The sequence below is a fragment of the Xylocopa sonorina genome, chromosome 17 (genome assembly GCF_050948175.1).
Source record: "Xylocopa sonorina isolate GNS202 chromosome 17, iyXylSono1_principal, whole genome shotgun sequence".
Taxonomy (NCBI): Eukaryota; Metazoa; Arthropoda; class Insecta; order Hymenoptera; family Apidae; genus Xylocopa; species Xylocopa sonorina.
In genome coordinates, this window is record NC_135209.1 from 2,189,695 (window position 1) to 2,205,299 (window position 15,605).

General features: G+C 41.6%; 1 protein-coding gene across 1 annotated transcript in view; it reads left to right on the plus strand.

Moving 5' to 3' along the window:
• LOC143431128 (uncharacterized) overlaps positions 1-15,605 on the plus strand; it is a 26,177-nt gene continuing 10,572 nt past the window's right edge. Inside the window, exons 1-3 of the mRNA XM_076907648.1 lie at positions 1-61; positions 13,056-13,135; positions 13,825-13,912. Coding sequence (XP_076763763.1) covers positions 39-61; positions 13,056-13,135; positions 13,825-13,912 — 191 coding nt within the window. The 5' untranslated portion in view covers positions 1-38. The remainder of the gene's footprint in view (positions 62-13,055; positions 13,136-13,824; positions 13,913-15,605) is intronic.

A 15,605-nucleotide genomic window follows, 5' to 3' on the forward strand; every position in this document is an offset into this window, starting at 1 on the left:
GGATTCACGACGTGCATCGTCCTGTATCGTCATTAGAAATGAAGAGACTCGATTCGTTCAGGTAAGGACCTTGTCGATTCTACGTCAGCTTCTTCATGGATGGGTTGTCATAACTTGTAACGTGCAGTTTCTATTGTAACCAATAGTACATAATGTTGCTAGAAAGTCAGTTGAGAAATATCATTTGTTTCTTCCTTGTTTGCTTTTCGTACGAATAAAATTGTGACGTTGAAGAAACTCTGAAGTAAGGGGTGCAAACCCACCCCTTCGATACTTGGTGCGAATGACTTACGCGGAGAATCTAGAATCATTGACTTTTTCACTTATCTCGCGTAGTATGCGATAAGTGTAAGGAATGAATTTGAGCACTGTACCTTTGCACAGCACTGTACGCACACACTCCAGTAGATATCGAGTATAGAGACATACCGCTCGATGTCTGACTAGAATAGGGACTCGCGCTTGAAGGCTGATGCACGGTGAATCCTCGCGGGGGCTCGTTGCGTCTATCTTTAATTGTGCTCGGTTGCTTAAGATCTGACGTGTGTATCAACGTAACGAGTTAAGTAACGCGTAGGCGTTCTGCGTATACGCGATATAGAAATGTCAGATTTCTCATGGTAATCTCGCGCCGCGTTTCAAGCGCTGCCGACGACGCCGCGCGTCGCGCGCGGCATTTTCTGTCGTTCTCCGTTGCCCGCGCGTGAGACGAATGAAAATCGATTCGTAATTCGCCGACGGGACAGGAAGTGGACGTCGAACAGTGAAAGTAGACGGATTCGTTTTTCAAAATTTTTAGTCACGAGTCACGTCTCGACCCTCCCGCTTAACGGGGGGGAGATAGAACGTTACTGATAAAGACGTGTCGCGCGAAGGGGTTTCGTTTTTACCGTGTTACGATGATACGTATATTTTATTGTCGCGTCGTACTGGACGATCGTTGGAACGATATGGCCCGTATAATGGTCTCGGTTGTCAAACTGGCTGGTACGAAGGAACTGCGATGCGCTCGTTGAGAAATTGTATGGAAATTCGAGGGAGGTACGGTATTCTCCTTCGCAGAGCAGTTCAGGCATGGTTTTAAACCGTACGATGACGATTGATAATTTTATAGGGCGAGCAAGTATTTCTGTAGATTTGCAACATTCGTTCTCCTCCGTTCCATTCATGAGAATGTAATGAAGAACCATAGCACGTCACTCCTGGAAATGAATTATTCTGCTGCTTAGTTTCCGGTAAATTGTCCCGCGTTAAACGTCAAGAAGATTACGAATGGATTTTCCTTGCGAGTATCGTCGATTACTCGTTGTAATTGAACCGTTTAATCGTGTATGAATGCCACGTAATTCTTTTTCCCAGTCGTGAATGCTAACCGTTATTATTCAGATATTGTTTAGTACGTAATGGAAATTGACAATTTTTCTTATAATTCCGATCAGATAATTCCGTAAATGAAGAATTCTAATTGGTAGGCGTGTTCAAGCTTGAAGTGTTGAATTAGGACAAGCAGTACGTCCCGTGCAAGTAGTACGACACACCATGGGTCAGACCTGAATGGGTTCCCGCAGCTATCGGATCCTATATTCAATCTTGATGTCGCTGGAAATTTAAAACAGCGTTCCAAATTTCGTTAACTATGTTTCGCATTGTTTAATGAGCATTGTGCAAAACATAGCAGATCATTATTGTCATTAGTATGGTAATATTTTCTAGCGTTTCATCTCGTTATGAATTTAACGTCACTTTTGCTCTCGAGAAACCAATACAGGTTTCTCGTTCCGAGTTAATTTAAGCGTCTCGAGGGTATTAATGGCGCTAATAGTTTTAATCAGTTGGCCGCGATAACATTGTGAACAATACGTAAGGCGAGCAACACTTTCACAAAATTCGCCAGAGAGCACGTTACTTTTTTTTTCACCCAATTACGTTGGCTGCGTTCTAATTCATTTAGCATCAGAATGAAATATTTTAGTCTTTGTTGTACGCTCGTATTTCTAGCTCATTAAATTAAGAGCACCGCATGAATAATTCACCGGCTCCGTCCTTCGTTTTTCTGTTGGTAGAAAGTTATTGTAAAAGTAAAGATTGATAGAAATCATGCGTGCACATGCAGTGAAATCTTTGCCATTCCCGTGCAACATTTCCGAATCTAGTTTTACTTTCAGTTCGTTGTCCGTCGAGCAGCGTTGAAGAGAACGAACACCGATCAAATTTTTTATTGCTGTTCACTTTTTCAGCAAGAAAATCTACCGATCTTCCTTTCTCGTAAAGAAGACGATACACCCTTTGGCTTGAACATTAGTAGCATCAGGTATTAAATATGATGCCGAACAGGAAGCATGCATGTTATTTTATTATTAGCTCGTAAATCTATTACTCTGCGTTGAGCAGTCTTCGCGAAATATCGAATAAACAAGATGCTTTCAAGGAAATAATTTGAAATTTAAATAGGAGTGTGAATGAGAATTCTGGAAATTCTTGAAATTCTTCTACTTCATTTCCCATACAATGCCTATGAACTTGCTCATCCTCGATCAAGACAGCGAATCGTACGAACAAACATTATTTTATCGATTAATTTATTCGTTAGACACAAATGACGTGACGATCTTTGTTAGAACGTAAAATTTACCATAATCCAATGCAATGTAACCGGACAGACAGCATGAATGCTTCCTTTCATGGTTGAAAGTAAAACTTTGCGCAAATATTTATTCGTTTTACGATAGGAGGTACGAAAACGTCGATGGATTGACGGGGAACGCGATTAACCAGTCTCGTTGCTGACACGATAAATGAAATAAAAGCGTTTCCCGGGAACTAGCGAGTTATCGCGGTAAGCTGCTCTTTTCAGAAGCGCGCGACTTGGTAGCCGCGGTCGTGGCGGTCGTGTTCATCGACTCGCGGTTCTTTTTTCTTCTCGTTTTCCCGTTTTCTCGTCGCCTGAAAATTTCCTACCACGAGCAACGGTGATGAAACTGCGAACGCGCACAGAGACAACTCGAAGGACGTTGCACTCGACGAAGGATGCCTGTGTTTACAACCGTAGTGGATTTACGGTAGAACGAGCACATGCATTATTAGATTACTAATCGCCGTAATGTTCGTTATGTAGGACAGTAACCGTAACACAGATGCATGGACAAGAATCTGTTAACCTGTCGATCGATCCTCGTAAAAGTGCATGGTCGATGTAGTATTAAATTTGTTTCAGTTCCACCTAATGTTGCGATTAGAGATGTTGAATTGTCGAATCTTAAAAAATTGCTTTCGATGCCTTCGTTGGTCTGCTCCATTTTATTTTATTCTTTACAATAAATGCACAATGGAACGATACGTCTTCGTCTGATTACAGTCGACGTGTAGTCATTGTCCGCGTTAGCGATAAAGATGAAGCTCGAACAGTTCTTCAAAGAGAAATTTAGCACAGTCCTACTGTTAAGGCATTAGAAGCATGATTGTTTCGATTCATCGTCAAATTATCGAGGCTACGTCTCTATCTCCTTCAACTTTGCACACGGATAATTTCTTTACTTACGTATTATGCGTGTATTTTCAATAATTTCGAATTCTATACTCAGTCGTCTGCTTGCGTTTTAACAAGAATACATTAACCTCAAAAAAGACGGCCTCTCTCAAGCATAATCACACCGTTCCACAGGCAAGAACCACACGAGTTACTTTCTCTCTCGAAACCACGAGCTATGAAGTATTTACACTCTTCCCATTGATATACTTAAACACGCGCTCTTCGAAAGCAACGGATTACAACGCATTAAAAAAAGGAAGTTGCACATCGAACGCGACGATATCGAATCGAAGAACATGCGTAATTGCAATTTGCTTAATGCTATCAGGATAAGCTCTGCTTTCACCTTCTTTAAGTCTCCTCTGTAGTACCTTTTTTTTTTTTTTTTATAATGTTGCATATGTGGCATGAGGCTCAACTTAAAATCGTCGTGATTATTCTAATGGAATCCGGATGTTCGCGTTCTGCATACAACTACTGTGGAGGATTGCAAATTGATGGAAATGTTGTCTACCAGCAACGATAAACTTTTGCGGAACAGTGCGTTTAAGTTTCTCCGGAAGGCGAAATTGAAGGAAATTGCTAATTGTGTAGGAGTGAATAAACAAAGATCCCACGATTTCGAGGATACCAAATTTTAGTTGATTAATTCAGTAATCGATTTCATTGAAGCCTGTCGGTATTGAATCGATGAGAAACTTTCGAGGTATTTGGGAGAGTATCGTAACGTTGATAAAATTAAAATGATCAATTCTAACCAGATAAATTTCGTAGATCTTTTTTTTTTAATCACTGTTAGCAATCGGTAGACGTTCAGAAAGTAGTTAATTTTAAAGAGCAATGACTCCTGTCGAATGATGCCGCGTAGAAGCACGCGAAATGTTACGTAAATTATTGTCACACCTGTGTATTCGCGTGATTATAGTAAGACGCGTTTGTAACGAGGATAACGATGTCAAAGATGATGAAGTCAAGGAGAGCGACTTTTAACTGAGGTCTTTCTCTTTCTCGTTCCCATCCTTACGACAATTTTGATTTTTGAACACTGTCTTAATCTCGCTTTAACAGCGCGTTAGGAATGCAAGGAAACTTTCTAAATGACGTTACGATGTCGAAGAAAACATTTGAATTCGTTCGCTTCATCTCGAATGATTCTACTGTCAAACTCTGATCGTTCTCCTTCTTTTTAAATGCGTATCCATTATGCGGTTGGTAATTCATTCCGCCTTAAATATCGCTGCTGTGTGCTCGATAAGAATGTAATACGTAATCGAATGAAATTTAAAAGTTCTGCGTGCTGGAATTATCTGATCGAATAGGTTGATAATTCTATTGTTCAATGGGACTAGGCTCGCTCGACATCTTCGGCTCTTGACGTCGATACGCAGAGTTATTATATGGAATCTATAGATGGAAAGTGAAATCGGATGAGTAATTATGCCAATTGTTTCAACATATTGTTGATTTATCGATTGTGCGTGAGCGTATTCGTAATTAGATTCTATTGCATTTCGATCAGGTATCCTTTCAAATTCAAGAATTTTCCCACGAATCATCTAACGTTCAAGAAAGCAAACTGTAGCGCAGGTTGCTCTAAATTAGAAAATTGTCAGAAAAAAAAGGGTTCGCAGAAATGATGTTAAATTTATTTTTAACTTTGCTTGCATAACATGGCGCGTCGATATACAGGAAAGTGTTTGATTCTATAGATTGGAATCTTACAAAAATATGATATATATTTCCGGCATGCTCGGTAGTGGACAACTTTGCTCGTTTATCCTATTGCATAACAAAATTCGATATCCTTGGTGGTCATAAAACGGCGCTAAAAAATTCGGCAGTCAGTTACATAAAAATTAACGAATATGCTGAATTTTTTATTTCGTCGCTTTCACTTTCATTTGGTTGCCAGAAATGTTTGTAATATCAATTAAAAGTTCATCCACAAAGTGCAGAAGGAAGCACTCGACACTGTAATCGAGGGTGATAAAGATAAATATTGTTTGTACGTGAAATGATGATTCTTCGTGCCGACAAGTTATGCTCGCGACGATATTTTATTCAATTCGAAAGGAGTAGACCACACAATTATGTTAGCCGTTACTGATTCTATTTAGAGACTGAACGAGAAGAAAAATGTGCATCAATCACAGCTAATCGGTGGTACAAACGATAATCTGATCAACCTAACGTTACCTCTTCGTCATGTTCACGCTTTCATTTCAGATTATTTGCACCCAACAACGAGTATTAGTAGATACTTTCCCAAGATAGTTCATTAAGAAACTATCAAAACTACTGACCGACATTCGTAAAACTTCATCGCTCCAGTTAGTGTCTCGACCAGTTTGTGTGGTGAATTCAACGTAAAGTTCCCAGGAGGATGTTTGGCAATGCTGACGAATTTTCTCAGACACGCGTCAAAAGTTGATTTTTTAATTGGGTTACCGTAATCGTGGCGACCTTCGATCGCGTCGCGGCGTGGAAAGACGCGTCCATGCCGTCCGGCACGGAGCCGCTTTTCTCATGGGCGAACGTGTCGGTCAGCTCTCGACGAACGTCCCAGTAGCACTTTCACCCACGGACACTTCCTCGACGGCTTCAATTTTATTCCCCGTTGATTGCCCCGGGGAATGCTCGACCCTCGCGCGACCACGCTCATTCAACGGGTCGCCCTTCTTTTCCTCGAGCACGTTTTCAGAATCGAAGCGCGCCTTCTACGAGCCGGTCACTCGAAGAAGCAACAAGGTCGTGGAGCCTTATATAGGATATTCGGTTAACTGTACCGCAACCGTGAAGTGTATTGCGAAAAGAAAATTGGTGAATGGCGTAGAATGAAAAATATGTATATCTTCGTCTAACACCATTCACTCGCGCGTCTAGCGCAGTCGAAGTCATTAGGTCCATTCTTCTCTCAGACACTAAACAAGCAATCAAGAGTGTTTTTCACCCACGGTAGCCTGTGCTCGAACGTGATTTCATAATGTTTTAATTGCGCTTTAAACAAGACAAGCTTAATAGAACGCCTTAAACGGTTCGTACGTGTTCCATAACTCAATTCTTCGGTATCGATTAGGCACAGTCGATATCGATGATATTATTAATCGTACTCGAGCTGCTTTAGAGTTGCACATATTTGGAAATGTCACATCGACTTCACGTTCGATACTGCCTCTCGATCAGCCAATTTGTCCGATCGTAGATTTAAAATGTTCGATCGTGGCATCGGAGAAAGGATAGGTTCTAAGTTTAGCTTGCAGAAATGCTCGAATGGCAAAAAAGAGAAAAAGACATTTATATAATATCGCCTTTACGTTGGGTAAAAGCAATCCTCGAATAGTTCCGTTTAGTTTCTCGTTTCCCGAAGGGTTTATCCCGGAAGGATAATAAATAATGCGCGCAAGATCAGGTAGAAAAAGCAGACTCGGGTATGTACCGAAAGTCTGCAAGAAAACGTCTCGACCATCCCGTTCGCCACTTCGAACTCTAGTTCGTTCTCACAGTCATCGCTCAAAGTCACGATCCGACCGTACCGTTGGCGTTCTAGAAAAAGAACAATTAGAAAAGCATCGTACGATCACCGTGGTAACGGGAAGCTGGAAGGCATCGTTTGCTAAGAAAGTCCCCCTTTCTAAGTCAAACGTGATGCTAAAATCGGCGTGCGATCAGCGGATACTTACGTTCACTTCTGATCGCGCGGCGCACGTGAAAGTAACAGTGCGGACGGATCGTCCAATGGGATCGAAACGTAGGAAGGGAGAAACCGGAAAACGACGCCAAATAAAAGGACAGACCTAATACGAAAGAAACAAAGCAGGAAGAGAGGGATCTAACTGGATCCACCGGGTAATACGTAACTCATTAACGAGCGTACACCGTCGAGTTCCCTCTGTGACGTTCGTTTCCCGATGGACGAGATGTATGCGCGTAACGAGGGACCGTAAAATGTGAGATCTCTGAAAGAGAGGCACGCGCGTAGTCGCGGGGAAAGATTTCTCCAGTTTCCGTTGACCCACTGACACTGAATCACCAAGTGTTCGTGCATGGCTCGTGCCTCGTGGCCAACCAAGAGGATAACCTCGCGTCGATCTGGCCTGTGCTAGAGCACCATCGTTTCTGGTAGCTTGTACACGATCCTGAGTCTCGTATGCATCGAGGATACAGATGTTTAGTCGCTTTGCTACGTTAGCGTCGTTGCACTTAATCTAAGTGGCTATGGAAAGTGTTGAGAATTTTGATAATCTGTAACGAGGGATTTGCGCGAAGAAATGGATTAAAAGTTGTGTAAAATTGATCGATCAGTGGTAATTGTAATCGCGTTGTACGCTTTTCGCCATCGAGGCGTGCTAAATTGATCGTGCATTTTCGCGTTTAGGCGAAGGTCGCTATCCCACGATACGGACGTTGCGGTGCAACGATACCGTGTGGTTTCCCGTTTAGAAAGGAAGAGCCGTCCTTGCTTCTTGTACTTAGTAACCTTTGAAAACCGCTTCGTGAACTTCGCGCTAATACACTTCGTTACAGTGTATTTCCGTTTCGATTGACCAGTGCTGCAATATTCGAAAGTTCTTAAAGATTGCGCGTCTAGCTGCTGCAAGTGATAAGGCATAATGTACGAATACGTAGAATTTTGTAGAAGGCTGTTTTACAAGGGTTGAAAATTGCGGAACAGTAAGTGTATAGAGAAACAGCGTATTTTTTCTATCACTTTCATTCGTAGAATTGCATCAGCGTTTTCCTGTGATCGCAATTAAAATTCTAAATTCTTGTACTTAAGAGAATTTTCACTGTAGGTATGTCATTGTAATTTACAGGGCGTTCATCGAGATAAAAGTAAAAGTACGGAAGTTGGTTATCTTCGATGTTAGGAACATAGTCTTTTTTCAATGCGATCTTCCAACTTTCTAGTGCAAACAGTGCCGGCAATAAATAATTTGTATTTTGATTTTATCGCGTACACGTTTAGAACGTCGTTTATATAATTCCCCGTGTATCTTGCATTAATTAAAGGATACGTGTCCTACATTCGTACGTGCATCAAAAGCTTGACAACGTTACGTAAAATTTAGGGGTTTAACGGCTGAAATTATATAAATGCTTGAATTTCTTACGTTTGCTGTAACTGCAACAGTAAACATGTTAAAGCAGAAAATTACTTTACATCACATCTCGCTCGAGAAATGATTATAGTCGGTTTCTTTTATATATTTGTCCTTTCTGCCAAATTCGAATTAAATAGCAGACATTACTATAGAAATAAGGAAAGCGAAGTGAAAAACTGTAGAAACGATCATCGTACAATACCAGCTATCTAGTCAATTTTCTACTTTCGCTAAATTATTACCGTTACACTAACAAGCGAAACAGGAAGATGTAAAACTTGCAAGTTTTCCCGTGTTAGGTGTTTATTAATTCTATGCAGTGGATAGAAAACAGTTTCTTCGAACGAACTTTATACATCTCACCTAAAATAGCGAGTTCTAAAAGAATGGAAGGCAGGATACTTAAAAATCGTAGAAGAATTTCGTTTTCCACGTCGAGTTCCCGCGAGGAACGAAGCTCGCGATTGGCTTCGTGGAAAAGGAAATTCCCTGGGTGTTGGATTAGGAAGCGGCGATGGAACTTCCGCGTATCCAGCCATGTACGTCGATAACGAGAAAACGAGGAATGAAAATCAGTATCTGGTTGAAGCTTAATTGCGAGTTGATCGATGTCTTTTGATCTCGAAGCGTGGCGGTCAGTCGATCGTCGAAACAATGTGAAATCTTTAAAGTCCATCGCCGCGGTTAAAGAATCGTCACGTATATTATTCAGCTGATTACTTTCCTACGTACACGCGCGCATTACGGTCAGGTTTCTTGGAAAATAACGATTCATAGCGATGTAGATAGAGGAATGTTTTAATTGCAGTTTGCCAGTGGTGTTTCAACGATTTATTGGTAGGCAGATATATTCACGAAGACGACAAGTTGTTCCTAGTAATTTCGAAGGAGATTTGCATTTGGAATTTAAGATTTAGAGACAAAGATGTGCATTTATCGCCTTTAAGAAATAAACGCTTAAATATCTCTTCTTCTGAAATGAAGAAACAAGTCACGAAGGAATAGTTTGTGAAAAATCGAATCTACATCGTCCATCGTTTTACATTTTTGTCTTGTAAGTGTCACACGCGTGTCTTCGAGTTGTCCAACCTACTCTTTAGGACCGAGCACAGAATTCTATGATCGAAATTGAAATGGGAGAAATAGTCATAGCGAGTAATAAAAGCTGTTTTACATATGAATGTAAAAAGAAAGTCCCGTCAGTTCAGAGACCAGAATCAAAATTCCGCACGATACATTATGCTAAAAATGCCTTGCCTCCATCGAATAACGTAAACAGCCGCTTTTAATAGGGAAAACCGGAACCTGACGAACGGAGAAGCCAAAGAATAATGCTCGACTCGAGTTCTCTGACATTGAATCGGTTTGTGGAAGTGACTAGGAAAGTTTTATGCATCGGCGAGCAGAGCGTTCATTGAATGTGGCGAAGGTGAAGAGACTGTAGAAAAATAGGAAATCACTTGCACCATTGTTCCTCGCCAACGTTGCGAGATCGAAAATGAAATTAAATACGAGCTCTATTTCTTTCGAATCTCTCGACAATCGTCGAAGGAAAGGAAAACGGCAAGTTCATCGTGTTTTACACTCGCGCGTCCGCGATCTGTGCCGGTTTAGAGAATTTAATCAGGGAAACCGACTGAAAGCACGATCCGAATCCACCGCGATACGAGTTAATGCGATCGCTCGTATATAACCGAGGATGCATCTGCGGTCGCGTTTTCCCACGCGCTTGAAAATTTCCATACAAACAAACGACACGATCGTTCGAAGAAAAATAACGAGTCTTTATTAAACAGGTTCTCTTTCTCCCAGCGACTTTCTTAACGCTTTCGAAAGCCGTGAAAGGAATTTCATGCCACGTTCCTTCGATAACGGCCGATCTATAGGGTGTTTCCAAAATCTCAGGGCAATCTGATCAGGAAGCGGTCCCTCTAGTTGAGATAGAGGGTCCACCGACGAGGACGCGTAACGTTTTGTTCGCCAGCAAATCGCCTTTAAATGTTCGTCGGATGCGTCTGCGCTTGATTCGCTGTCGAGATCCACGGTAGATGCAGCCAGTTCTAATATGAAGCTTCATATGGAAGGATTGATGTAATCCCGCATTTTGATCTTATCTTCGCTTCGAGAAAGTGTCTTCTTTGATGTGATTTCTAAAATACTTCCTACAGTTCGATTTCAACCTCTCTGGTATCTCGTGAACATCAAATGATATTCTGATATTCCGCCTCGGCTGAAAGATTAGAAAGGATTATGGGTTGCACCAGGTTCGATTTTTTGCGTTATTAACAAGGTCGACTCACCCTCCAGCTACGTCAGGATTCTTAAACTCGCTCCTGTCTGGTCTGGTTTCTGTTTTGCCCCGAGAGAACCAGGCAGACCCACCTTTTCCTCTGTCCACCTACATGTATACGATATCGCCGAAAGTCGAAATCGAAATGCCAGTGTCTCCCAACCGGGCAACGCATTAATGTGCTCGTTCTGTACTGCAGTCGCTCGTTCGAACGTCGAAGAGCTTTAAAAAAAAGCTTCGTCGTACGTGCAAAGACACGCCAGACAACTCGAGCGACCAGCGAGTCGCTTATCGGTGCGCTAAATTATTAATGTTTGGAAACGAGATTGGATACGAGTGTTCCTCGTAGGCTGTACATTGTATTTAGATGAATGGTGGATAATTGCGAAACGACGTTAAAACTAGATGGCCGATTCGAGGCTCGCAGTCGGTGGAAATGAGATTCAGTTGCAACCTGATTAGATCGCGTATCTAAAGTATCTCGAGGCAACCGAGCCGCTAATTGTACACTTTGACGTATCGATATCAACCTATAAAAGGAGCGTAACAAAGAGAGATGGGTGAAAAAAAGGGGAATAACGAAATACCTACTCGGCAAGATTTATGGTACGAAAGGTCAACGATTACGAAGTAATCGGTGTTTTTTTTCTCCCGGAGATCCTCCTCGTTCCTCGCAACTCGCGATCACCCACACACCCGGCTCACTTTCGAAAAATTCCGCTTAATTCAGTTGTTCTCAACTGCCCGTTTTCTCCTTTGTGTTCTAGCTATTCATTTTATCGCCTCCATGATGAATCATTAGAAATTGCGTAAACTATATAATTAATCCACCGATCGAAGGCATCGTTAGCTTCAGCGAACGATCCCAATTAGAAGGAGGAAAACTAGAAACTAGCGTAAAGTATTTATAAAGTTGCATTTCATTTTTTCTTTTTTTTTTTGCAATATTATCAATTTGATGTCAATTTCGTAAGACCACGATCTCTCTCTCTCTCTCTCGAAGCCTTCGGTTAGCAAATTGTTAGAGAAGTTTATTATCAAACAAGCAAGAAATCGAATCGACTCTGTTACAGAGATTACATCAACGATACTAAGAAGGATTTCCTTTTTTTTTTTTTGTTCTTGTTCTCTTTTTTTTTTCGAGATCACGTGCGTGTAGCCCACGCGGAAAGACGCTGTCGCAAGCTGCACGGTACGTGTAACACGCTCGCAACACCGTTTGCCGGTCCGGTGATCTTACTACGAGACGAGAGGGAAATCGAGGTTGTAAATAAAGTTTTCGATGCGTAACTCGCGAGTCGAGATTGCAATAAAACGTCGATCGGAGCGGGGAATAATTCTCCTGCTTGATCCTCGAGCGAATCCGCTCGCTGCTCTTGATCTTTCGTGGCCTTTCTCTCTTTCTGTCTCCCTTTTCCCTCCTTCCCGATCTATCTTCCCTCTCCCTCTCTCTCTCTCTTTCTCTCGCGTCACCATTGGAATCTCTATTGCTCTTGCAGAGAAAGTATGCGCGGTTCACCGGGGACATTCGTGAAGTCGCATACCGACGATTTTGAAGATACTTGCAAGCATTCGCCAACCACGGCACTCGCCTACGTTTCGACTCCGATTTTATGCAGTCACAGGTGGCATCAACGATGGCGCATTTTTTCGCTCGAACGGTAGCACTTAAAGCTATCGCCTTTAATTGGATAACAGTCGTTCGCAATTGTTTTTATTGTAAATAAAAAAAAAAAAATGGTACGACTAGGAAGAACGAATTTAAATCGATGACTGAATTGCTCACACGTTTCCATTTACGCAGAATAATGCACGTTTCGATCGAAACTATGCGGAACTTACTGCATATTCATACACGCATAGTCTCGTGCAGCGTTATTGACCTATTTATATTTAAATTCTTCATAGTAATCGTATTAGGCGGAGTTGATCAATGGTGTTTGAATTTTTATCGGCGCTTTTGTATTTGTTTTCTGTTACGTAAATCAATTGTCTGAATAATGTTTACAAGCTGAAGAATTATTGCGTCTACTATTATGTATTATTTAACAGAGGTTTCGATTTCATTTCGAGGACTCCACAGCAATGTAAAATGATTTTTTTTCTAATAAAAGTGTTTCTTTTTTCGTTTTAGGTGCAGTTTGGTACTGCTATCCAGCCTAGTACTTGTGGCATTAGCGATCACAACGACAGTCCATCATTTCGACATTTCAAGTAAGCAGAGATTCTTAATTTATTCTTTGAAATTCATCCAAAACTCTTCATCGAGTATCGTAGAATATTCTGCCAGTTTATGTTTAGAAATTTCTGACTCGAAATTACAAAAACTGGTGTTCCTTGAAAACTTCTGTCGCGCGTTACAAAGTTCAAGGAATTCTTAAAGATCGTGCTAACAAAATTAAAATATACCCGTCCAAGTTTCGGAGAATCGACTTTTTTTTTAATGGGCAAATAAGCGTTATGCAAGGAAACGCGTGCGACTGTTGCTGTTACAAATTCGAGAAGAACCAGCGAGAACAATAGTGAGATTCCTCTCACGCCGTCGTAAAAATCGGTTGTTGTTATTGATCGTGATGATGTTGCATAGTTGCGTCATAAAATCGACCCGTGAAGAATATCTCGTTAGTATCATGGAGTTCATTAGTGTAACTGGTCTTGTAGTTGCTCGATACTTTGCTGAAATTACTTCTGTTACCGACGTCTAAGATATTGCACGAACGATATGTAATGAATTTTATTTTCATCGAGCTATTTTTCAAATTATTAATTGTTTCCTTGAAATAAGAATAGCCTTTGTCTTATCCTTGAAGTGGTTATAATTCGCGCAGTGTAAATTCGGTATTGTAGGGCAAGTACGGTATTTCTCGTTTTATATTTACAGTAAAATTATGGTTTATTCACAGATTACGTCTATGGGGTGGATCATGATTTGCAAGCAAGAGCGCGTGCAGGAATCGAGGCTGAAAGGTTTACTTACCAAACCAAGGCTAGGTGAGTTTCTCTATTTAGTGTTCAATATTCCATTACCTAATCGCGCAATTTCGCATTTCATATTTCTCGCTATAATTCTGAGCGATTCGACATTTTGCAAGTCGTCTGAATGGTTCACAAACTAATTGAAATTAATCAGTAAGAGTTAAAAGTACATAAAGTATCAAGTTGTAAAATCGTTACAGTTAAAAGGACGTACGATTAGCGGAATCGAGTATAAAAAGAATTCAATTTGAATCAATTGTCGAATAATAATTCCAAGGTATGCTAATTCGTAACTTTCACGTAATTAATTGTGCAACGGAGGGTACGTCGCTGTTCATTCAAGGTTTCAACGCAGTAATTGCCTAATCCGTAATTGTTTTAGCGAATTTTCTATGCCAGATGTACCGAAGGTCGCTTGCTCCATCGGAATTATAGTGAAACTCGTCACAGTTCAGTTAGTGAAATCCTTCTGTACAATAGCAGTTTATCTGCGCTATTATGCATTGTAAAGCGTAAGGTATTCCATTTAGTTTTCGCTTAAAACAGGAATTTTACGCAACGTCGTGGGAACTGCGCGTACGGAACAGTTGATGGCAATGAATTACCCCAATTATTTCATTGATCGCTTCTAGAATTCGTATGAAAGAGTGGCAGAAAATCGTCCTCATTAAACGTCTAAGTAGAGCAAATCGATTGGCGCACGAACTAACGTTACGATGGGGAAGAAAGCATTCCAGAGGTAAAAGAAACAACGAAAGTCCACTGGCAGACTTGGCGAGGCTCCGACGGAGCAGTGGTCAATCCGGCCTTCGTCCTTCCTGTTCCATTTTCTTTCTTTTTCTCACTGGGTCTCCGTCACGAGGCGGACTTTTACTTTCATGGCCGAGAAAAGGAGTGTCGGCTGCCGGCGCGTCCTTCCGCGGTGGCATTTCAGCCACGAGGACGGTTTCTCGTCCGACCATTACCGGCACTATCCCCTTTCTTCGGGCATCTGTTGACGCGCGCGTCCTACCACTTCTCCGCAGGGATTCCGAACGTTCCAATTTCCCCGCGAGAGTACCAGGTTTTTAGCTTTTTCTTGGCCTTGTCCCACAATTTTGTTGTCCCACAAAACTCATTTCAGGTCCATGACACATCGTTATTTAAAGAAAAGGGAATTTCGGACACGTTCCTACGTCCATCGCGAATTGTGCGCGACGACAATTTCATAGGGTAACCAAGGTTCGCCAAGACGTTTTAGCGCGTCAAATCGGTTTCAAATATAATTTTCACTTGCTCGCAGTCTGAGAAAGATCTGCTATTCGATGTATCGTAGTGAAACGAGCGCGCACAAGGACCGCCTGGGGCCTTCCTTCCTGACTGGCCCAACATTCCGACCGGCTCATCGTCTCTTGTCCCGTTGCTCGACGGCTGGTTTATTTTTGCGTCCGATAGAAAGTTGCCACGGTCGCTTTAATTACCAGCGGCGGGCTCGCTTTTTTTTGCGCGGCTCCTTTCGGTTTCTATGGCTCCTTCGGAGAAACGACGGTTCAATCTGTGCTTGATTAGCGGTAGATATAGTCTAAGAACGAGGTTAGACTCGTTAACGGAATATCAGGACACATTTTCGAGGCAGTCTTTCTCCTTTCTCCCGTAGAAACAGTTTGTTGGGGATAATTTTCATTCTTAAGGATATGATTTGTTAAAAATTCGTTACTAGTAAGTGATC